This window comes from Quercus robur, chromosome 5, assembly GCF_932294415.1.
Source record: "Quercus robur chromosome 5, dhQueRobu3.1, whole genome shotgun sequence".
Lineage (NCBI taxonomy): Eukaryota > Viridiplantae > Streptophyta > Magnoliopsida > Fagales > Fagaceae > Quercus > Quercus robur.
In genome coordinates this window covers 31,516,707-31,541,756 of record NC_065538.1, presented here as the reverse complement: position 1 = coordinate 31,541,756, position 25,050 = coordinate 31,516,707, and the positions used below count along the sequence as shown (strand labels likewise).

At 35.5% G+C, this 25,050-nt stretch overlaps 1 protein-coding gene across 4 annotated transcripts; it reads left to right on the top strand.

Moving 5' to 3' along the window:
* Window positions 1–265: 265 nt before the first annotated feature.
* Window positions 266–10,401, top strand: LOC126725802 (protein TOPLESS). Of its 4 annotated transcripts, none has more exons than XR_007655604.1 (27): window positions 266–432; window positions 888–1,029; window positions 1,205–1,384; window positions 1,506–1,619; window positions 1,698–1,856; window positions 2,246–2,423; window positions 2,510–2,633; window positions 2,750–2,859; window positions 3,272–3,443; window positions 3,567–3,676; window positions 3,780–3,849; window positions 3,960–4,033; window positions 4,126–4,221; window positions 4,312–4,407; window positions 4,538–4,665; window positions 4,804–5,038; window positions 5,139–5,300; window positions 5,384–5,476; window positions 5,686–5,832; window positions 7,113–7,223; window positions 7,331–7,510; window positions 7,592–7,720; window positions 7,799–7,894; window positions 8,333–8,518; window positions 8,608–8,771; window positions 9,601–9,874; window positions 10,179–10,401. XR_007655604.1 is itself a non-coding variant. In XM_050430729.1 (26 exons), the coding sequence occupies exons 2-26, from the start codon at window positions 950–952 to the stop codon at window positions 9,809–9,811; spliced, it is 3,405 nt and encodes a 1,134-aa protein (XP_050286686.1). In that variant the 5' UTR covers window positions 266–432; window positions 888–949; the 3' UTR covers window positions 9,812–10,401. The 4 variants fall into 4 exon arrangements, 2 of the variants coding, with proteins under 2 accessions (XP_050286686.1, XP_050286685.1); XR_007655603.1 differs by having other exon boundaries at window positions 9,598–9,874; XM_050430729.1 differs by having other exon boundaries at window positions 9,601–10,401.
* Window positions 10,402–25,050: the final 14,649 nt, after the last annotated feature.

Below are 25,050 nucleotides of genomic sequence, written 5' to 3'. Positions count from 1 at the left end.
CTAAAGAATCGACGGCTGTAATTGGACGAGTGTTTTAAGGTGGTGGTGTACCTGATTTTTTCCGGAAGTCTTGGTCCAACTCACAGCTGTCAGCTTAGAGATTCCGAGCCGAGGACCTCGACAAAGTTAAGCCGGCTACGTAGGACCCACTTTGTACTGTACTTATAAAAAAGCAAACTTGCTTATCACAGAGCTTATCAGTTGTGTGATAAGTTCTGAACTGATAAGTTGATTGCTTATTAGGTTACTTTATCTGTCTTCCTCTCTCTTATATAAAAAACCCCATTTCTGCAACTTCAATGTCTCATTATATAATTTCCTAGAGAGAGAAAGAGAGAGAAGAGTTTGTATTTTAGAGAGAGAGAGAGAGAATGGTTCTCTAAAGCTCTATCTCTCTTTGTTCGGTTCTGTTTGTGTTCTTTGGTTTTCAAGGTAAAGAGAGTTTTGTTTTTCCTACGATTTTCTGTGTTTGAAATTTAGAATCTTTTTACTTTAAAAGTCATTAGCTTTTTTATTTTTTGGGGTTTTTGAGGAGGTTTGGCTTTTGCATCTTTGATACCCACATGGTCTAAAGCAACTTTCTTTTGTTTCTGTGATCCTCTTAAGTAGAAAATTAAAAAAAAAAAAAAACCCAGATTTCATTTTGACTTTTTTTTTTTTCGTTTACTTGATTTTTACTTCGCACATGTTTGTCTTCTAATAAGTACATGGTAATAATTTTTGTATGTAAAAATGGGTTCTTTTTGTGTTTTAAGGATGGGAGTTTAGTGATCTGGTTTTGGGTATAGATTTGATTGAATCTATGTGCTGTTTTTTTTTTTTTTTTTTTTTTGAATAATTAAGGTAGTTAGAAATTAACCCTTTTGAGTTTTTATTTTTTTTTGCAGATCTAGTGGTGTTTTTGGTGATTTTGGTTTGTTGGGAATCGAACAAGAGGTGGGCAGCTACTATGTCGTCGCTTAGTAGAGAGCTCGTGTTCTTGATCTTACAGTTTCTAGATGAGGAAAAGTTCAAAGAGACTGTTCACAAGTATGGTTCTAAGAGTTTAGCTTGTTTGGGTTTTTTTTTTTTTTTTTTTTGGTCAGTAATTTTTTTATCAGTTTTTTTTATTTTTTAATATATTTTTTTTCAGTTTTAATTTTTAATTTTTAATATTTTTTTTATAAAAAAAATTTCCTCATTAATTTCTGTGTGTATCAAATAGGCTTGAACAGGAATCTGGGTTTTTCTTTAATATGAAATATTTTGAGGATGAGGTGCATAATGGGAATTGGGATGAGGTTGAGAAGTACCTTTCTGGGTTCACAAAAGTGGATGACAATCGATATTCAATGAAAATCTTTTTTGAGATAAGGAAGCAGAAGTATCTTGAGGCATTGGATAAGTAAGCTTACATTCTTATAAATTTTGTTTTTCTAATGGTCAATTTTATGTGAATTGATTGTTTTTGTCTTTGGAATCGTGCGGTAGATTGTATATGAATGGGACTGTTTAAATTTTAATAGGCATGACCGGTCCAAGGCTGTGGATATATTAGTAAAGGATTTGAAAGTTTTTGCCACATTTAATGAAGAGCTTTTCAAGGAGATCACTCAGCTCTTGACATTGGAGAATTTTAGGTATGACAAGTTTGTGTTTAAGTCATCCGCATCATAGTTATAGCAAATGTACTGAAAATGGGGTTTGTTGTATAACAGGGAGAATGAGCAACTTTCCAAGTATGGAGATACCAAGTCTGCAAGAGCAATCATGTTGGTGGAGCTCAAGAAGCTGATTGAAGCAAATCCTTTATTCCGTGATAAATTACAATTCCCCAATCTTAAAAATTCAAGGTTACGGACCCTCATCAATCAAAGGTAACTCTTATAGAAATGCTATGTGATTCAAATTAAATGGATTAGCTACGCACTTAATTCTAAGTGACTTTAAGGTGTTTATACTTGGTACTGATCTTGTTTCAATGCCTTCCATATATTATTTATGATGAGTGCATCTTAAATCTTTTAACCATCACTTTTATTATTGCTTTCTTCTAAAAGTTGGAACTTTGCTGTGAAATGCCGTGGGAAAGAAAACAAAATGCCTGTGAGGTTGAAAGTAATTTGTCTTTGAATCTTACCATAAAATATATGCTTCACAACCTTGGGGCGTGTTGCATTCGGATCAGTTTTAGAAAACCTACATTTACATTACTGCTTGTCATCAGCTTACACTTAACAAACTGATTACTTACTTCAAAGTACAGCTTGAATTGGCAGCATCAACTGTGTAAAAACCCAAGGCCAAATCCAGATATAAAAACTCTTTTTGTGGATCACTCATGTGGACAACCAAATGGTGCACGAGCTCCATCACCTGCAAACAATCCACTGCTTGGATCATTACCAAAAGCTGGGGGCTTTCCTAACCTAGGTGCTCATGGGGTGGGTTATCAGCTAAATTGGTTGATGTCAACTTTGCTCCTTTCTTATATTGCCTTTCGTTAACTTGCTTGAATTCATGTGTTCAGCCTTTTCAACCTACACCAGCACCAGTTCCAACGCCCCTTGCAGGTTGGATGTCCAATCCTTCCACTGTTACTCATCCGACAGTTTCTGGAGGAGCTATTGGTCTTGGTGCTCCATCGATCCCAGGTAGTTTATTCCTTCAATTTTGTTATTGGGCATTGAGTTCCTCTTGTCATTGTGGATATCAGATGTGGTACGTAGGTCTTTCTATAACTATCTACATGTGTCTTTGCCTCGTATAGCTGCTTTAAAACATCCAAGGACTCCTCCGACCAACCCTTCTGTAGACTACCCGTCTGGGGATTCTGATCATGTTTCTAAAAGAACGAGACCAATGGGGATTTCTGATGAGGTAATTTTGTTTTGATAAAAAATCAAATAGATTTCTGACCACTAACTTGTGAATTCATGCTGTTATGTTGCACCCTCCATCCCTAAATTATTCTCCACATTTCCTTTTCTGGACGTTGCAAATTAGTTGTACATGTTGAAAAGCGAAAAGAGTAACTTCTGCTCACGTTATGACAATATCTTTGTTGTTGTACTAATTCCATGTTGAGGCAATTACCTTTTTTTTAATAAAAAGTACACGTGAGGACAAAAATTTAATACGGCAGCGTGGACCAATGGGTTTGCATGCATCTAATGTACTTTCTGAAAACATTGTGCTTTTTCATTGTGAGCCGTTATTTTCAGTTGGGGGGAGCATACATTTATTATACTTTCTTAGTTACCTTGTTTATTCATTTGTGCATTTTGTGCAGGTAAACCTGCCTGTTAATGTGTTACCAGTAACATTTCCGGGTCATGGTCATGGTCATGGTCAGGCTTTTAATGCTCCAGATGACTTGCCAAAGAATGTCGCACGGACTTTAAATCAAGGATCTTCTCCTATGAGCATGGATTTTCATCCTATTCAACAGACTCTACTTCTTGGTCTGCGTTTTTTTCAAAGGCTCTAGTTTTCAGCTACTAATACTTAGTATATTTTATTTCTTATCAGTGCTTCATATTTTACCAAAAAATTGACTCTTTAATAATCTGGATGTTATGCTTCAGTTGGTACCAATGTTGGGGACATAGCGTTGTGGGAAGTTGGCTCTAGGGAGCGATTGGTTTTGAGGAACTTCAAAGTTTGGGATCTTAGTGCATGTTCAATGCCTCTGCAGGTGTGTTCCTTATCTTAATTAATCAATGAAACCAGTGATTGTGACTGCTATACCCTTAATGCCTGTAATAATAGTGACTAAAACTGAACTTGATGGAATTCAGTCAGCTCTAGTTAAAGATCCTGGTGTATCTGTTAACCGCGTGATTTGGAGCCCTGATGGTACTTTATTTGGTAAGCTTAAATATTGGAATTTTTTAGAATTTAATGTAATATAATTAATGTAAATACCCTTAGGGTGAACTATAGCATTAGATGATTGCGCTGTTTCGTTCCTATTACAGGAGTTGCATACTCCAGGCACATTGTTCAAATATATTCTTATCATGGGAATGATGAAGTACGACAGCATCTGGAGGTATATCCGATATTAAATTTTCTGTTTGAAATATTTACTCTTATCTTCTGTGGTACTTATATTTCTGTACTGATCTGAACTTGCTGATCTAGATTGATGCTCATGTTGGTGGAGTAAATGATATAGCATTCTCCCACCCAAATAAGCAACTTTGTGTGATAACCTGCGGTGATGATAAGACCATCAAGGTTGGTTGGTCATATTACATGTTTGGTTTTATTGTTTTGAGTGGAGCAAAAGTTCCCAACCCTTGGCAATTTTGCTTTTGGTAATTGTAGGTGTGGGATGCTGCAACGGGAACAAAGCAGTATACTTTTGAAGGTCACGAGGCTCCTGTTTATTCCGTCTGTCCTCACTATAAGGAAAACATTCAGGTATCATTTCCATCACTCATTTCACTTATTGTGTTAGTTATATACTTTGAGGTTGTCATGCTAACAATTTATGCCTTTGCTTTCATGGATTTTCCTAGTCCTTGTTGCTAACATCCTTTTTGTGCTTTAGTTTATCTTTTCTACGGCACTGGATGGAAAAATAAAAGCATGGCTGTATGACAACTTGGGATCTCGAGTTGATTATGATGCTCCTGGTCGCTGGTGCACAACAATGGCGTACAGTGCTGATGGTACAAGGTTAATATGCTCAACCTGTTGTGTCCATGCTACTTGTCCTTTACTGTTTGTTGGGGTATCATCAATTAAACAGGATTTTGTTTTTCTAACCTCTTTTTTCCCTTTTTATTTTTTTTTGGGGGGTGGGGGATATTGCAGACTCTTTTCATGTGGTACAAGTAAGGATGGGGATTCATTTATTGTTGAATGGAATGAAAGTGAAGGGGCTGTTAAAAGGACCTATCAAGGATTCCGCAAGCGTTCTTTGGGTGTTGTGCAATTTGATACAACTAAAAACCGGTTTTTGGCTGCTGGTGATGATTTCTCTATCAAATTCTGGGATATGGACAATGTTCAACTTTTGTTAACTATTGATGCGGACGGAGGCCTCCCAGTAAGTTCTTAAAGCGGTTTCTTTTTTAAAGAAAAAAAAATGGAAATTCATTAAGTCAAAAGTAATAATTTGCTCGATTTTGTCTTTTTTTACTTCCCAGGCGAGCCCACGCATCCGCTTCAACAAGGATGGCTCTCTATTGGCCATTTCTGCCAACGAAAATGGAATTAAAATATTATCCAATACAGATGGCATTAGGTTGTTACGCACATTTGAGAATCTATCTTATGATGCATCAAGAGCGTCTGAAGCTGTTGCAAAGGTAGCTTTATCATATCTTTAGCTCTAGTGATACTGACCTCAGCATGAGCTAATTCTTCTGTTATGTTATGATATCTCTCGCAGCCTACGATCAACCCAATTTCAGCTGCGTCAGCTGCTGCTACTAGTGCTGGACTTGCAGACAGAGGTGCCTCTGTGGTTGCTATTGCCGGAATGGTTTGTGGGACATGATTTATATAAAAATAAATACATGCACATGCATGCATGCACACAACTTACAGATCAATTTCTATTTAATCACACTTTTTTTTTTTTTTTTTTTTTTACTGTCCTATATTATCTGCCTCTTCCATGTTTAATGGAGCCCATCCCATGGATTCATTGTTCTTATGCCACACGTTTAATTGACAAGTTAATCTTACCAGAATGGGGATGCCCGTAATTTGGGGGATGTGAAACCAAGAATAATGGAAGAATCCAATGACAAATCCAAGATTTGGAAGCTCACTGAAATCAATGAACCATCTCAATGCCGATCCCTAAGGCTACCTGAAAACCTAAGAGTAACTAAGGTGTGGTATTTGTTAACTGGCGTTGTTCTCAGAATATTCTATTACATATCAATGGGTTGATTATGTTTGTGATCCTGCTTTATTATTCTACTATTACATTCTGTCATGTATATCCATTTTAACAAAGTTTTAAATTCATTATAATTTCCTTTTTAGGACCGACATTTCCCGTCTGTACACCTACCTTACTCTTGCTCTTCTCATAGAGCAAAAAATTCTCAAAGTACTGAAATGTTAATTGCATTGCACTGTAATAGTGTAATCTTACTGGTTTGGAAAAGCTTTGTGATTAGAAACTGATAATGTTTGAGCTATAACAACCTAAAGACTTAAAATAGCTAAGCAAGCTAGCTTTAATGCTAGCGAGTCATGATCTCATTAGTGCCTTACTTTTGCCTTTATGTAATCTGAGCTTAATAACCATCGGTTAAACCCAAAATGAATTGAACCATAAGGGTATTTTAACTACAAAGAGTTCGTTTGGGAACAGCTTATTTAGTTGAAACTGAAAACTTTTTGTTGAAAGTACTATAGATAAAGCTAAAAGTTAATTGAAATAATATAGTAGGACCCATGAATAGTACCAAAAATAAGCTGAATAATAGAAAAAATAAGCTAAATAGTAACCTAAATGTTCTTCTGTTGGTCAGTTTAGAATGAAACACACAATCCCGCTTTTCATTCCATCATGCCTTGCAAAAGTTGGTTCATTATTTTCAAAAATAACTCATTAAAGGTTAGGCAGGTTTGGTTCCTCTCCCTTTGAAAGGAAAGAGCAGTTTGGTGAATCATAGCCATCAGATCATGATTGGATACTGGTGGTTCACCAACCAACCCTCTCCATTTCAAAAGCAAAAAGGAGGGGCCAAATTGCTTAGTTACTTTGTCAATACCTTTCGGTAGACATAACTACAAAAGCAACTGAGTGCCAAAATTGAAGTTAGCACAGAGATTGCCCTTGCTCTGTTTAGGAGTATCAAGCTACCAGAAGACTGACCATAATAAGATGGTTCCGGAGGGTACGTGGATTTATTTAGAAAATGATCACCTTATACTATTGAAGATTGACAGAAAGGATATAGTGTTTACATAAAGGGAAAGGCTTTATTGTGATATCTATGTATGGCATCTTATATTGTATAATAAAAGCTCACCTTAGAAGTTTATGCCATATAATATCAGCTCGTGAACTTTCAACTCCGGTTTGATCCATAAGGTATATCTGATTTCATCCTGTCTCCAACAAATGTCCTCATTAGCTTTCCTTCTTGCTATTACAGATTTCGAGGTTAATCTACACAAATTCAGGTAATGCTGTTCTGGCATTAGCATCAAATGCCATTCATCTGCTCTGGAAATGGCAGAGAAGTGATCGCAATTCTTCTGGCAAGGTACAAGGACAGCTGAAGTAGCTTGTGTCAACCCTTAGTAGTTCTTTCATCATAGTTCTGAAAAATGACTTCCATTATATCTAAAAAATTTGCGCTTTCTCTTGCAGGCAACTGCCAGTTTGTTACCTAATTTATGGCAACCACCAAGTGGCATTTTAATGACCAACGATATTGCTGACACTAATCCTGAAGATTCTGTTCCGTGTTTTGCTTTATCCAAGAATGATTCTTATGTAATGTCAGCATCTGGAGGGAAGATTTCCTTGTTCAATATGATGACATTTAAGGTAACACAGGAGTCCAATGTTGTTCAAAGTTTACTTTCATTTTTCATATTACCAATTTCAATTTCTTTCTGGCAACTGCAGACCATGACAACTTTCATGCCACCACCACCTGCAGCAACATTTCTTGCTTTCCATCCTCAAGATAATAACATCATTGCCATTGGAATGGATGATTCCACAATTCAAATATATAACGTCCGTGTAGATGAGGTATGATGCAGTATGTTAACAATCAACACTTCACATGGCTTGAGATGTCATTTTTTACTTAGCACTTTCTTAATGCAGGTTAAAAGCAAACTTAAAGGACACTCTAAAAGAATTACTGGCCTTGCCTTTTCTCATGTACTGAATGTGCTGGTTTCATCTGGAGCAGATGCTCAGGTAACAATTTTCCTGTTTAGATGTGTGCAAGTTTAGTCTTACATTTCTGATTCAGTTGCTGTGAACTTGTGATTGAACTCAATCTCATTGATGACCTAAATCTCATTCTGTAATAAATCTGAAATCATCATTCAGTTTTGACAAGTATAATTGACCACACTTGATATAGTTAAATAATTAAAACAATGTTGCTGAGTTTTGCCCGATGTATTTAATAATTTCAGGATAATAATAAATGCTTCTAATTCCAAGATAAACAATCCAAATTTTGAAGTAGTATCATCAGTGAATTATTCCTCAATTCTGAATCAGGCGTGACCAATTACTCTCACCCAAGGGCCCTTGTTGTGAAGCCATTTTTCAAATGTTCTTGTTGTGAAGCCATTTTTCAAATGTTTATGTTGGTTTACTTACAATGGTACTTAATTCTTTCTCCAGCTTTGTGTATGGAACTCTGAGGGATGGGAAAAGCAGAAGGCAAGAATCTTGCAGCTTCCAACTGGAAGGACTCCAGCACAGTCAGACACACGTGTACAGTTTCATCAGGACCAGATACACTTTCTGGTTGTACATGAAACTCAGCTTGCCATATATGAAACAACAAAACTAGAATGTGTAAAGCAGGTACATTAAATTCACAGTTCTTTATTATTATTATTATTGGAAGTAACATTTTGCTCTCCTTTTTCTAATATGGTTTTTTCTATGTTTAGTGGGTCCCACGTGAATCTGCCCCCATTTCACATGCTACATTCTCATGTGATAGCCTGTTGGTATATGCCTGCTTCTTAGATGCGACAGTCTGTGTGTTCAATGCTGCAAATCTTAGACTACGTTGTCGAATAAATCCTTCTGCTTATCTTCCTGCTAATGTCAGGTAATTCACAAGCTCTGTTACCATGGTTATATTTCTTTGGATTAATTTCATGCTTTACTTAGATGACATTTTTTTTCATGTTTAGTTGGGTTTGGTATTTGTTTCACTGTCGCTGTTAAGGTTTGCAATCTCAATATATTTTAATGGTGGAATCAAACATTAGTTTCAGTATCTTGCACTTTCACCTTCTGGGTCTTCACTGTGCCCTCTCATATTGGCAGATTGCCTTGCATGCCCTTACTTTGAAGAATAGTGCACGCAAAGTTTTCTTCTTTAATCCTCAAAAAATACTATTGATAGTAATAATAATGGATAGAAACTTCTTTCTATACCACCCTGTTCAACCTCAAGTGGTCATGTAAAACAACTATTGCCAAATTTTGACAAAAAGATAATGGTCAAATCCCTCGACCAGCCCTTGGAACTAATTTGGGTTCTTGAATGAACTTGCTTCATATCAGCGTGAGGAATTGTTCTTATTGGATGACAATTGACCTTAGCATGGTGCATTTGTAAAGAATAAACATGTAAAATTGTCTATAAGCATTGGAAAGTAATCTTAAAATGAGTTGGTTTTTGTTAAAATATTTAACATTTATGATTTACTGGACTGCTAAGAATGAGGCTCCAAAATATGCTAAATTCACTGTGTTTAAATTTGATTTAAACTGATCTTTAACCTGGTAATATTTCCTGTCAAATCCCAACTATTCTAGTCATTGTACAAGTACAAATGACTAGAATAATTTATGAAAGCTTAATATCACTCTACCAATCTATATGTGAAAGCTATTGTAGATTCTGACCCTTTTTTTCCTCAATGCAGCAGTTCTAGTGTACAACCACTCGTGATTGCAGCACATCCACAAGAACCAAATCAATTTGCAATAGGACTATCAGATGGGGGGGTTCATGTCTTTGAGCCTCTTGAATCTGAAGGCAAATGGGGTGTGCTTCCACCTGTTGAGAATGGGTCAGTGAGCAGTGTGCCAGCTACTCCTTCAGTTGGAGCTTCAGGTTCTGATCAAGCCCAGAGATGATCCAGATAGCTGCCAGTGACAAGTTCTTTTACATGCTTGCTTGCTGGCTCATCTCAAACTTAGGTATGCTTTACAAGGCTTCTTATTCTGTTCGTTATGGGCAGCATAGTTCTATAGCACCTCCAGCCAGTAATGCTAGGCACACAACAGTTCACAATCTTTCCACAATTGTTGACGTGGCAAATTGTGATTGGAGCAACATTACTTTCACGTGGGCCCACTATTGACTTCACTTTTATTGGCACTGATCACACCATATCACCTCAGCAGATGTGAAAATTGTTGTCACTAGACTTGCTGATCTTCAGAACTTCGATTTTAACATGATATGTCTTCCTCATTCATGTTTGATTTTTGTGTTGTGCAGTTTGCAGGTCATGATATGTAATTTATTCTTAAGGAAGGACACTGCAAAAAGATGTAGATTTTAACATGTTTAATCAAAATTATGAAGTAAATGTTGTAGGAGTATTAAATAGTGGAATGTCAGTTTACTTTTGGGAAGGAATTTCTTCTAAAATGACTGTTTATACTTTATCAGGCTATCTTACTCCTAATGATTTAATATCAATTATGTTTTATGCATCAAATTTCAATGCAGTCCAGTTATTCATCAATATGCCTTGGCATTTCTGAGATCAAAGCCGTAGTTTTTGAATCCTTACCAAACAATAGTGGCTAGCTAACAAAAGTCTTTTTTGTTTATCAGTATTTTTATTATGACTTGTTTCTGTTGAAAGATACATATAATTTTAAACCCCCCCCCCCAAAAAAAAAAAAAAGAATCAAATGTAACACTTAATGTTTTAAGATTTTGGCGCTCAAATATCAACTGGAACCACATTAAGCACTTCATACCATTTTCATTCATATGAAAAGTAAACCAGGCTATTTCAGATGACCATTGAAGCATGTACCCCCCAAAACGTTTTAAGATGACAAATATTATGCTTCATATCCATGTCTAACGCTATTGAAACTAGAAATCCATCTAAGAATCCCCACTGGATGTCAAAACAGAACAAGAAACCATAAACTAACCAGCAGTGAGAAGATTGAGTTGGCACTCGATGGTAGTGGCACTATATATATATATATATATATATGTAAGGACTCAAAAAGAAAAGTCCATGCCCATCTAAAATAGTGGCCCATGGTCCTTCAAGTCAAGCCCAACACAGAATTTTTGAGAGAGTGGGCTTTTGAGTCAATTGTAATGCTAAGGAAATTATAAGCTTAGGACCGATAGAATCAAAGCGGTTAGTATAAGTGAAAAGAATGACAATTTGGTATAAGCTCCTCGGGCAAGTCTGACGATGGGTTTCTCATTAATAAACAAGAGTGATGTGTTTACAAAATGGTGTTGTGCTCTCTTTCTTTGAGTCTTTTTTTGTATAAGGAGTTCATCTCCTCTTTCTATGGGGTTCCATTCCTTATATAGTCTATTCTATTGCATCTCAACTCTCCATCTGTACGTCTCAGGGAAATCATTTGGATGTTTGTCCCATCAGGATCCTTTTGGAGGTGGTTGAGAGGGCTGAGTTATGAAATCACTGTTCAGGTGTCTTTTCCTCATAAATGCGGTCAGTTCAGTTAGTGCAGTGCATTAAATGTGGAGGTGGTAGTCACCTTCCCTGATATTTCCCTATTTTGTTGCTTGCATGACTCTGTTGTCTTCCCTGAAACTTTATTTTCCGGCGTAGAGAGTTACATAAAGTATTCCTGAGGTGCCTTTGCTCCTTGGGATCCTCGGTTAGCGGACCAATCTGCCTTCTCTCCTCAGACCTCTCATTCACTCATTCACAGCTTTCGTTTGTTTCAGAATGATCTTGACGTTTTCCCTCCTCGAACTTGGTTCACGTGTTAGACTTTGGTTAACATATATGTGGATCTTTAATCATCTTCGGGCAGGGCCCATGACCTAAAAATGTGCTTGGATCATTTACTTTCACAATACACACACATACACATACTGTAAGGATTTCCTTGATCGTGGAATGGTAATGGAGCTCTTGGGATTAATTAAAATCCACTGTAGAGAGTTGTTGGGTTGCTTTCATTGTTATGCCACTCGTCGAGCTTTGGTTTTCCTTTTGGACTTAGAATCCACTGTTCACAACAATACTTGAGGTGATGAAGACTGTTGGTGCATGCCAAAACTACACTCAACAAAAGGAAGGGGAAATTTGAGGTTAGGTGAAGAAAGATGATATTTTTCTTGTGCATACAAAGAGAGTTAGTTTTTGCATCTGCTAGATGTGGCACATGGGAACTTTTTGTGCAGAAATTAATGAAGATTTAAGTTAGGTGAGTTCAGTACATTGAAGCTTCTTTTGGTTTTTATAGCAATTCAAATGCACCAAAAAAAAAAAAAAAAAAAAAAAATTCACCAGCTGAAAATGGAAACTGTTAGGCCAAATATTTAAGTTTATTAGTATTACTCGTGGCAACATTATAGCCACAACTGATTAAACTATATTATAAAAATAAAGAATTATTTAAAATGTCATATCAATGACATGTTAACAGTAAAGCGAAGTCTTTGCTAAGGCAACCTTCTTTCTTCATATTTCTTTTTTGTGCGCACAAAGGGATTACATGGCTTGATTAACAAGACAGCCATAAATGGTGATAGTCGGGGAATGTCTATATGCCATAATGGACCCTGACTAACCCATCTCTTTTTTTGCAAATGATAGTTTAATTTTTTGCAGAGTTAAGTAGAGTGAAACCCAAAAGTTACTAGACATTTTAGATGCCTATGAGAGGGCATTGGGTTAACTAATAAACATATAAGAAATGACTATTTTTCAGTAAGTCGATAGCCTAAGATATGCAGAATGTGATCAAGGATGCTCTTGGTGTATTTGTGGTGCAACAATATGAAAAATACTTGAATCTTCCCTCTTTTATTGGCTGCAAGAAGAATGACAGCTTTGCTAACATTAAGTAGCAAGTCTGGAAGAGATTACAAGGTTGGAAGGTAAAATTGTTATCTCAGACAAATAGGGAGATTTTGTTAGCGGTGGCTTAAGCTCTCCTAACATACACGATATCTTGCTTCAAGTTACTATTGACTTTATGCCATGAGATTGAGACACTTATTTGTAGATTTTTTTTGGGGACAGCTAGGAGAAAAACGAAAATTACATTAGATGAAATGGCAGGATATGTGCATGCCGAAAACATAGGGAGGATTGGGCTTCAAAGACCTATCCATTTTCAATAATGCTCTTTGGCAAAACAAACATGGAGACCTCTCCATGATACATAGTCGCTTTTTTACCTAGTGTTTAAAGCAAAGTTCTTCTCCTATTACTTAGTGATGGAAGCAAAAAGTTTGAGTAATGCCTCATATGCATGGAAGAGTATTCTTAAAGGGAGGGAAGTTATCAAGAAGGGAGCAGCATGGAGGATTGGGAATGGAAACTCAGTATGGATATGGGGTGATTAATGGCTCCCTCTAAAAAATAATCCCAGGATTGTTGAAGAATTTTGTCACACACAGAAAACACAGAGAATTACAAAGAAAAACTCAATGAAGAAGAAGAACAGAGAAGAAGATAGAAGAGCAAAGAGAGAGAATGAGATTGAGAGAAAATATCTTCTTGATTGAAATGAAAAGTGTGTATACAAAACTTGACCTCATTTGAGATACACTGTCATATATATATATATATAGTTACAATCACGGCTATAACAAAATAGATACAATCCAACTTATGCGCCTAAATTCACGGAAGCTACAGCTCATCCATAACTGCTCTTCGCGCCACAGTAACTGTCATTTGAGTAGCTTTAGACGACACCATTTGATCAGATGATGGGAAGCACCAATTACACAATCAAAATGGTGCGTATTACTAATGCCTTTAATGAAACGGTGCGCATCAGCTTTAATAAAACGGTGCGCTTTAAACAACCGTTATAATCTCAAACGAGGTGCGTGCTGTTGAACCTAGGTTGAACCTGAACCTCCATTTTTCTGTTCTTGAGCTTCATCTTCAACATCCCCCCTCAAACGACAGGGGGAGGAATCCACCAGGAGTTTGGAACGAAAGGAAAGAAAAGGAGGAGCAGGCAAAGGCTTGGTAAAGATATCTGCCATGTTATCTGTACTAGAAACAAACCCAATTTTGAGATCTCTACGAAGAACTTTCTCCCTAACATAATGATAATCAACCTCCAAATGCTTAGTCCTAGAATGAAAGACAGGATTGGCAGAAAGAGCAATTGTTGAGATATTATCACACCATATGACAGGGACATGGGGAAGAAAGATTCTAAGCTCCTTAAACAAGATACGTAACCAAGAAAGTTCAGCAGCAGTTGTAGCTAAGGCCCTATATTCAGCCTCTGTGGAGGAGCGTGAGACAGTTGGTTGTTTCTTGGCAGACCAAGAAATTGGATTGGGACCAAGAAAAACCAATAATCCAGTGGTAGAGTGTCTGTCTGTAGGGTCCCCTGCCTAATCTGCATCAGAGAAAGTAGTGAGGGACAAGGGTCCAGGGGAGAAGCAAATGCCATGATTCAAAGTGCCCCTGAGATATCTAAGGGCACGTTTAGCAGCCTCCAAGTGAACTGAGGTGGGCTTGCTCATGAATTGACAAAGTTGATGAACATTGAAGGTCAAATCTGGTCTGATAAATGTAAGGTACTGAAGAGCACCTACCATACTTCGATACACAGTGGGATCAGACAAGAGAATACCAAAGTGAGGCACTAAACGAGAGGATGAACAACAAGGAGTCTTCACAGGCTTAGAATTATCCATATTGAACCTATGTAAGACATCAGAGGCATACTTAGACTGAGTAAGACACAAGCCATGCTGAGTATGAGAAATCTAGATTCCTAAGAAGTAGTTTAAGGGACCCAAGTCCTTGAGTTCAAACACCTGACTGAGAGCAGTGATAAGATGAGCAACCTGAGAAGCACTATTGCCTGTAACAATAATGTCATCCACATATAATAACAGGTAGATAATGGTGCTGGAGGACTGAAAGATGAAGAGAGAGCTATCAGCTAGAGAGGCAGTGAACCCCAAATGAAGAAGGTGGAAAGTGAACCTCTCAAACGAGGCTCTAGGAACTTGTTTGAGACCATACAAGGATTTATGAAGCTTGCACACATATGAAGGATGAAGAGAATCCACATAACCAGGTGGCTGCTGCATATAAACATCCTCCTTAAGAAATCCATGTAAAAATGCATTGGACACATCAAGCTGCCTTAAACTCCAATTGCAGCTAACAGCAATAGCAATGACAAGCCTCACAGTAGCAGGCTTGATGACAGGACTAAAGGTTTCATAAAAATCAATCCCTGCCTGTTGATGAAAACCTTTGGCTACCAATCTGGCCTTGTACCTTGAGATGGAACCATCATTGTTTAACTTCAACTTGTAGACCCATTTACACCCAACCAGATTTACATTAGGAGGTGGAGGAACCAAAGACCATGTCTGCTGCCTTTGCAATGCTTGAAACTCAGCATCCATGGCCTCACACCACTTGGGGTATTGAGAGGTAACCTTATAAGTGGGAGGTTCAGTAAGGGTATAGTCCAACACAACCTTGTAACACAATTTGGGATGAGGTTTAGAAATGCCACATTTGGATTTGGTCTGCATAGGATGGTGATTGGTAGAGAGAGTGATAGGTAAGGGCTTAACAGAAGGTATATCAGGTAAAGAATCTAATGTAGGAATGGACAGGGATGGACCTGAGGTAGGAAATGTATCTGAGTTAGGCTGAGAAGGCAGTGGAGGTAATGTAGCAGATGGAGATGATGAAGTAGGAGGGGTAAGGGATGGAAGTAAAGGAGTAAGATCAGATGTAGTTGCAGTGGACACAGTGGAGGAATAAAGAGTATTAACAGCATATGGACCTAAAACTGAGGGTTGATTTGTAGAATGAAGATACAACAGATTGGAAAACCAAGACAGATCAGAAGATAAAGAAGGTGAGGAAGCAGGAGGAGAGGAACTGATGAGACAGGAAAAAGGAAATTTGGATTCATTGAAAATAACATGCCTAGAAGTATACAAGTGTTTTGTTTTCAAGTCTAAGCATAAGTAGCCCTTTGTGCCTATAGGATAGCCAAGAAATATGCATTCTGTGGATCTTGGAGCAAGTTTATGAGGAGTATAAGGTCTGAGATGTGGGTAACAAGCACAGCCAAACACTTTGAGTTGAGAAAGATCAGGAGAAAAAGAATATAGTTTATTCCAAGGAGAATGGAAGGCAAGAACAGATGTGGGAAGAAGATTGATCAAGTGCACAACAGTGAGAATAGCATAAGACCAATAGGATGAAGGCATGGAAGCTTGAGACAAGAAAGTGATGGTAGCTTCAATAAGATGTCTGTGCTTCCTTTCAACTAAACCATTCTGTTGGGGAATGTATGGACAAGAAATTTGGTGAACAATCCCTTGTTGGGAGAGGTAAGTTTTGAAAGCATTTGAGGTGTACTCACCACCACCATCAGACCTAAAGGTCTTAATTTTAGTAGAGAACTGTGTTTCAACCATGGCTTTAAAATGAACAAACTTAGTAAAAACTTCAGACTTAGAATTGAGCAAATAGATCTATGTAAATCTGGTAAAGTGATCATTGAACAAAACATAGTATCTAAAGCCATTAATAGAGGGAATAGGAGCAGGACCCCACAAATCAGAGTGAATAAGCTCAAAAGGAGATGATGCAGTAAAGAAAGACTTAGGAAATGGTAATTTGTGCATTTTGCCATACAAACAATGTGTACAGTCAGTATTCACAAGGGTACACTTATTCAAATCAAATTTGGCATTAGGAAACAAATGTGTAAGAACCTGGTCAGATGGATGCCCAAGTCTCAAATGCCAAAGAGTTTTATTGAAAACAGAAACATTAAAAGCACTAGAACAAGTGTTAGGAGTCAAAGAGAGCTGAGAAGCCTTTTGAGGATAGATGGGGTATACACCATCTTCATTCTTGCCTTGGTACAAAACTTTCCCCGTGGCTAAGGCCTGAATTGAAATGATATTTTCATCGAAATAACACCAACATTGATTATCATGACAGATTTTATGGACTGAGGCAAGGTTTGATGCAATAGAAGGAACTCTAAGAACATTTTTGAGTTGAAGTGTAGATTGAGAAAGGGGAGTAGAAGTATTACCTAGATGAGTGATAGGGAGATTTTGACCATTGCCAACAGTGATCTGATCTTGACCTTGATAAGGCTTGGGGAAGCTGAGATGGCTAAGGCTGGAAGTGATATGATCTGTTGCAGCACTATCAACAAGCCAAGACTGATCTTGAGTGAGATAAGCATTGGATGCAGTGGCCATAGCTGCAAGCTTGGTAGGTGGATGCTTACCTTGGTAAGCATAATCCATCCTATGATAACAATCAAGGGCCAAGTGACCAACCTTTCCACAAATCTGACAGATTGGTCTTTCTGACTTAACTCCATTGGAATTAGATTGTGCTTGCTGAAACTGATTGAAGGGAGAGAATTGAGATGGTCCATTATATCCTCTACCACCTCTACCACCTCTATTAAAAGACTGATTAAAACCATTGTTATTAAGTTTTGGAGTGGATGTTGCTGCCATAGCAAAGATGGTATCTTTGATCTCAGATCCATCATTTAGAGACTCCTTTTCTGCATTAAGCATAGTTGAAAGATCATCAAAACTCACATGAGTACTCTTGGTCCTTATAGCTGACCTAAAGGCATTGTACTCTTTGGGAAGTCCCTTGAGAGTGATGTGAAGCAATTCTTCATCATCTACAATTACTCCAACAGCCAAAAGTTTGTCTCTGACAACTTTTATCTTCTGCAGATATGAATCTACAGAATCAGTTCCCTTCCTGATATTGTGAAGTTCACCCTTAAGGTTCATAACATGTGATCTGGAAATGGAAGAGAACCTGTTTTCTAGGACTTTCCAGACCTCTAATGCTAAAGAACACCCCACAGTGAGTGCTAGAATTGAGGGAGTCAGTGTAGAGCTCAAGAAGGTAAGCAAGGCCTTCTCTTTTGACTTCCAAATCAAGAAATCAGGATTCACAACAGCTGTGTATGAACCAGAGGATCTTTGAGAAATTGATCCGGAATCAACTGTGGACCTTCAATCAATTCAAACAGTGAATAAGTTTCAAGCACCATTGTCATTTGATGTCTCCAAACTATATAGTTTGTATTATCCAGCTTTATGGTCATCATGTTGGCCATATTAGAAAGCAGAAAAAGTGGTTGATTGAGTATATTGACTGAAGAATTTGAAGAAAACACTGAAGATGAAGATGCAGCCATTGTTGAGCTCGTAGCTGCCATTGTTTCAGTAACAGATGGCTCCATGAAGAATTTTGTCACACACAGAAAACACAGAGAATTACAAAGAAAAACTCAATGAAGAAGAAGAACAGAGAAGAAGATAGAAGAGTAGAGAGAGAGAATGAGATTGAGAGAAAATATCTTCTTGATTGAAATGAAAAGTGTGTATACAAAACTTGACCTCATTTGAGATACACTGTCATATATATATATATATATATATAGTTACAATCACAGCTATAACAGAATAGATACAATCCAACTTATGCGCCTAAATTCACGGAAGCTACAGTTCATCCATAACTGCTCTTCGCGCCACAGTAACTGTCATTTGAGTAGCTTTAGACGACACCGTTTGATCAGATGATGGGAAGCACCAATTACACAATCAAAACGGTGCGTATTACTAATGCCTTTAATGAAACGGTGCGCATTAGCTTTAATAAAACGGTGTGCTTTAAACAACCGTTATAATCTCAAACGAGGTGCGTGCTGTTGAACCTGGGTTGAACCTGAACCTCCATTTTTTTGTTCTTGAGCTTCATCTTCAACAATTGTTACACCAGCCGTAGATGGAAGCTCCATTGCCATGGTTAGTCTTCTCATTGACCAGCTATCAAGTTTGGAGGGATGATATTGTGGATAGTTATTTTTTGGAGTTTGAAGCCACGGTGATCAAGAAAATTCCTCTATGTTGAACTATTCAAGATGACATTCTCATATGGGCCTTCAACTCGGATGGAGAATATACAGTAAAATCAGGGTATAGATTTCTACAAGATGAGCAACAATCTCTGAAGTAGACACTTTGAAGTCTTTGCGGAAGAAAATCTCGAGTTTGAACGTTCCAGCTAAAGTTAAACATCTGACTTGGCATGCTTGTCAAAATTCCTTGCCTACAAAAACTAACTTGGTTAAACACAATGTGCTTACTGATGGCCTCTGTGAGATCTACAAATTACACCAAGAGGACATGATTCGTGCCCTTTACCGCTGCCGAAAATTGGAGACTTTTTGGAATGCAATTCCATTATGGAACCATGGTACTTCAAACAAAGTAATAGCTTCATGACATTATTGGGTTTGTTTTGGCAGATAATAGTGACCCGGAATTATTCACTTCAGTCATCTGGGCTCTATGGAATCGGAGAAATAATCTCAGGTTGGGTAAACACACAAACAACATCGGTCAATTGTTGAACCAAGGGAGAGACGATGAATGGATCTTTCATTCCTTCCTATGGGTGCACCTAGCACTCCGACTCAACTTGAAACCTCTTGGAAGCCTCCTGAAACTCACTAGTATATAGTCAATTTCAATGGGGCTGAATTCGGTAAGGATAATAGTGTAGGACTTGATGTGGTCATACGAAACGACGAAGGTTTTGTCATGGCATCTTTGTCTCAATTGGTACCCTTGCCTACCATGGTCATTGAGGTGGAAACTTTGGCGGCATGCTGAGCCCTTGAACTAGCCTTAGAATTGGGGCTTGATAATATTGTCCTAGAAGGTGATTTAGAGGTTTCTCATCAAAGTCCTAAGGAGCGGCACCAGTTCTTTGGCTCAGTATGGACATATTGCAAATGATATTCACATTCTTGCCTTGTATTTTTCAGCTTTCAAACTATCTCATGTACGTAGGCATTATAATAAGGTTGATCACTCACTTGCACATAGAGTAATTCTTTCCCCTCCTATGCTAGTTTGGATGGAAGATGTATCACAAGACATTTTTTCTGTATTATAGGCTGATTTGAATAGGCTCCCTTAATAATAAGCAACGACCTTCTTTTAAAAATTTTTTAAAAAAGAAAAAAGGAAAAAAAAAAAAAGAAGTAAAGTGAAGTCCTTATAGAGAGAAAAGGGGCATCACGTTATTGGAAATCAAGTAAGATAGCTACCTCGAATTATATGTGCTTGTGCAATAGTGTATAAATGTGAACACATGAGAAATACGTTAATATAAACTAGCCTCTAAGCACGCGCTCACGCGCGTGCTCAGAGGCTCTTCTATTTTTTGGATAAAGGTTAATTTAGAGCATTTATTATAATTTGGGATTACTACATTTTCCAATCACAAAAAAAACCTAGGGGTGTGATGAGTGTCATGTGTGGAGAAATAATTTTCCAATCACACCCCTAGATTTTTTTGTAATGAAAAATTATTGTGATTGGAAAATTATTTCTCCACACATGACACTCATCACACCCCTAGGTTTTTTTTGTGATTGGAAAATGTAGTAATCCCAAATTATAATAAATGCTCTAAATTAACCCTTACCCAAAAAATAGAAGAGCCTCTGAGCACGCGCGTGAGCGCGTGCTTAGAGGCTAGTTTTTTGCTAATAAATTTTGTAAGGTTATATGTAATGAATAAATAAGAAAAGAGGAAAATTATCTTATGAGAGATTCTCATGAAACCTCTCTCCTACATTATGTGTGGGTTTCCTATACTGTCGTTACATGTCTCCCACAAACCAACCTAAAATGTTTTTCCTTTTGATATGTTTGTAGTCATTTTGTTTGGAATTTTTTTTTTAAAGCTTCATAAAATTTATGTGTTACTAAAATTTTGATCCGCCTTATATTTTTCTTTTTCACAATCTCCCTACTAAAATGTTTGGATAATCAAATTTAATGGTTACTAAAATATACTCAGAATTATCTATATCACTCTTAGTTAACTTGCACTATCAGATGACAAAAAATAAAAAAATAAAAAGGGAATAATATAAAAAATAAAAAATGAAAAGAATTCTAAAATGAAAGAAAGAAAATAATCAAACAAAATGGTATATGCCATTCAGCTAGTAAAATGTAAACAAAATGATTTCAAAAATTTGTTTGTGCCCTCTACTAAGGCCACAATCAAAAGGTAGTTTCTCAATAAAACGAATAAATGGTAAAAAAAAAGTCAGCAACTTACAATACATAATATTTACTTAAAAAAAAATACATCTCTCTTAGATCAAAAGTTAGGGTAGTCAATTGTTCTCCCATCTTGCTAATATCCTCATGTTCTTTGCACATGTACATAACATCTGCGAGAAAAAAAAATGGTAAGACCTGAGCTCCACACAAAGCACAAAATGGTGTTGTAGAATAGAGGCCAAAGATGCAAATGTTCAATCCGAAATAAAACCAAATAAATTGTGCAAGCAAAGGAATGATCAAGTGGCACAACCATCCATTGAGTTCCATTGATTTTCTTATGAAATCAAAGAATTAATGGGATTTTGAGGAATGCTCTGCATATTGGGTTCCACAGTTTGCTAATAGCACCACACGTGATCTTGCCTAGCTTGCAATTGAGATTAAATCCATTTAAATTTTTGTTCAAAGAAATTCTAAAATAAATTTATTACAACATAAATAAAAAAGAAACCCTACTCACCATAGATTCTATATGACAATGGTTGCAACCCGAGGCATTAAAAATTGGATAACAATGAATGGAACTCAAGAGAAGACACGTTGAGAGCAAAAACAGATACAATAATTTAAAGCATCAATTGAATGTAAGAAATAGAAAACTAAAAAACATGATAAGTAAAAGAAGAATATTTTCTTATATAATCTTGGAAGTCAAGTAATGAAGTCTTTTGTTATTCCAGTGCAGTAATATTCTATTCGGTTTTTTTTTTTTTTTTTGATATATCCAGAAGAAGAAGAAGATGAAAAGGAAGGAGGATATAACATGAAACTTAAATAAAATAAAATAAAAATTGGATAAGCAAAAGAAGTTAAAGAGAAGTTAAAATTTTTAAATTTGATAGTAAAGCAGTTTCTTAGGAGTAAAACATGGGAGAGTGGAATTCAAACAATTTGTTAGGAGTAAAATGTGGGAGTGGAATTCAAACGTGTTAAGGTTGGTTTTTTTTTTTTTTTTGAATTTGAATTTGAATTTGAAAAAAAAAAGGGTCGACCAGAGTTTTTATTTTTTTACAAAATGTAGGGTTTTTTCTTTTTCTTTTTTTTTTTTTCAAATAGAAATGTGGTAGATAATTTTTTTGATACAACGTGGCCTTTTTCAATAGGGTTTTTTTTTTTTTTTTTCTTCAATTTTTATCAATTTAAGATTTTAAACCATTTCTTATGATTTAGAGATAAAGATGAGTTCATTAAATTAAGGGTATTTCATTAGTTTTTTTATTTTTTATTTATTGAACGTGAGTTTTTTCTAAGAATAAAATATTAGAAATTTTACTATTTAGTTGTGTTTTTTTTTTTTTTACTCAACGTGAGATTTTTTTTTAAGAATATAATATTAGAAACATGTGTTAGAATAAGTGGGTTAGTAGAAGTGTTCCTATTTTGTAGGTAATGTTTTGTCAAATTTATCTAAAATTTAGGACTTTTTAAATTGATAATTTTACATGTTTAACCCTACTATTTTACATGTCCATTTCAATGACTCCTCAATGCAATCCAAAAAGTTTGTGCATACGTGAACCTAAGAGAGATAAAAGAATTAGGGTTAAACCAAGTATTTTTTTTTTTTTTAAACTTTAATTAACAAACCAACGTTAGCGTGCATGTTATTAAAGAGAAGTAAAAATTTTTAAATTTGATAGTAAAACAGTTTCTTAGGAGTAAAACATGGGAGAGTGGAATTCAAACAATTTGTTAGGAGTAAAATGTGGGAGTGGAATTCAAACATGTTAAGGTTTTTGTTTTTTACAAAACGTAGGATTTTTTTTTTCAACATAGAAACGTGGCAGATAATTTTTTTGATACAACGTGGCTTTTTTCATTAGGTTTTTTGTTTTCAATTTTTATCAATTTAAGATTTTAAACCATTTCTTACGATTTAGAGATAAAGATAAGTTTATTAAATTAAGGGTATTTCATTAGGTTTTTTTTTTCTTTTTCTTTTTTTACTGAACGTGAGGTTTTTTCTAAGAATAAAATATTAGAAATGTTACTATTTAGTTGTGTTTTTTTTTTTTTTTTACTCAACGTGAGGTTTTTTTAAGAATATAATATTAGAAACATGTGTTAGAATAAGTGGGTTAGTAGAAGTGTTCCTATTTTGTAAGTAATGTTTTGTCAAATTTATCTAAAATTTAGGAATTTTTAAATTGATAATTTTACATGTCTAACCCTACTATTTTACATGTCCATTCCAATGGCTCCTCAATACAATCCAAAAAGTTTGTGCATACATGAACCTAAGAGAGATAAAAGAATTAGGGTTAAACCAAGTATTTTTTTTTTTTTAAGAAAAAAAAAAACTTTAATTAACAAACCAACATTAGTGTGCATGTTATTAAAGAGAAGTTGAAATTTTGAAATTTGATAGTAAAGATAATTTTTTTGATACAACGTGGCTTTTTTCATTAGGTTTTTTTGTTTTCAATTTTTATCAATTTAAGATTTTAAACCATTTCTTATGATTTAGAGATAAAGATAAGTTTATTAAATTAAGGGTATATCATTAGGGTTTTTTTTTTTTTTTTTTTTTTTTTTTTTTTTTTTTTTTTTTTTTACACTAAACGTGAGGTTTTTTCTAAGAATAAAATATTAGAAATTTTACCATTTATTTGTGTTTTTTTTTTTTTTACTCAACGTGAGGTTTTTTTAAGAATATAATATTAGAAACATGTGTTAGAATAAGTGGGTTAGTAGAAGTGTTCCTATTTTGTAGGTAATGTTTTGTCAAATTTATCTAAAATTTAGGACTTTTTAAATTGATAATTTTACATGTCTAACCCTACTATTTTACATGTCCATTCCAATGACTCCTCAATGCAATCCAAAAAGTTTGTGCATACGTGAACCTAAGAGAGATAAAAGAATTAGGGTTAAACCAAGTAATTTAAAAAAAAAAAAAAACTTTAATTACATTTAAAAAAAGAAAAGAAAAAAAAAAGGATAGTTAACATGATACATTAAAAAAAAAAATGTAGAACTCAAGGTTGCTACATACCTAAATAAAAAAATTTAACGCCAAAAACATATACAATGATAGTAAAAAAAAAAATATATATATATATATATTTATATATATATATATATGAAGAAGGAAAAAAAAAAGAAGTGAAGTGAGGAAGGAGAAGAAAATAGTAATTGATTATTTATATGTAACTATTTTTATTTCAATTCAAATTTTTTAAATAAAATGTAAACAAAGGCTATTAAAGGAGGTAAGGGAAGTCATACTATTTAACTGTTTATGAATGATTTTGAATTCTTCTTTTGTAGCATAAGGCAGCCCTGTCTTTGGATCACAATACCTATAACATGAAATGACAATTCATTAAGAAGTACAATGGTAGAGTATATGAAAGAACCATTTATTTCAAAATTACATTTAAAAAAAAAAGAAAAAAAAAAAAGAGTTAACGTGATACATATAAGAAAAAAAAAGTAGAACTTAAAGAAAGTCAATCATAAACAAAAGAAAAGAAAATAAAGAGGAACTTGCAAAAAATAGAACCTGAAAATTTGTTGAAGCCTCTGCCAGTAAATGTCTTTAATCTGAAGAAAAAGAAAGGAGATTGAAGAAAAATGAGAGAGAGAAAGTGAGATAGAAACTGCAAAGTGTACGTGAGTTTGTGGTTTTAAAGTGTAGGAGTTTTAATTTACATATCTATCCCCGGTAGTTGAAAACTTGTAAGTGGGTATGATGAGGGTATCTTAGGCATGAAAAATGTGGAATCCAAACAGGGGAAGCCCCTTAAATAGTGGTATAGACAATGGTGCCTCGCGCGAAGAAAATATAATAAAGGAAACACGTGACAAGCATGTGAATGGAAGCAGTTACCTCGAGACGGTTATTAAAGGATTCTTAGCCAAAGATTATTGTGATATGACACATGGTAAGGAAAACAAGAATAATGGTCAAAACTTCAAAGTATAAATAGAGAGATAAATTCTCATGCAAGACACGCACAATCAAACATCCAAACTA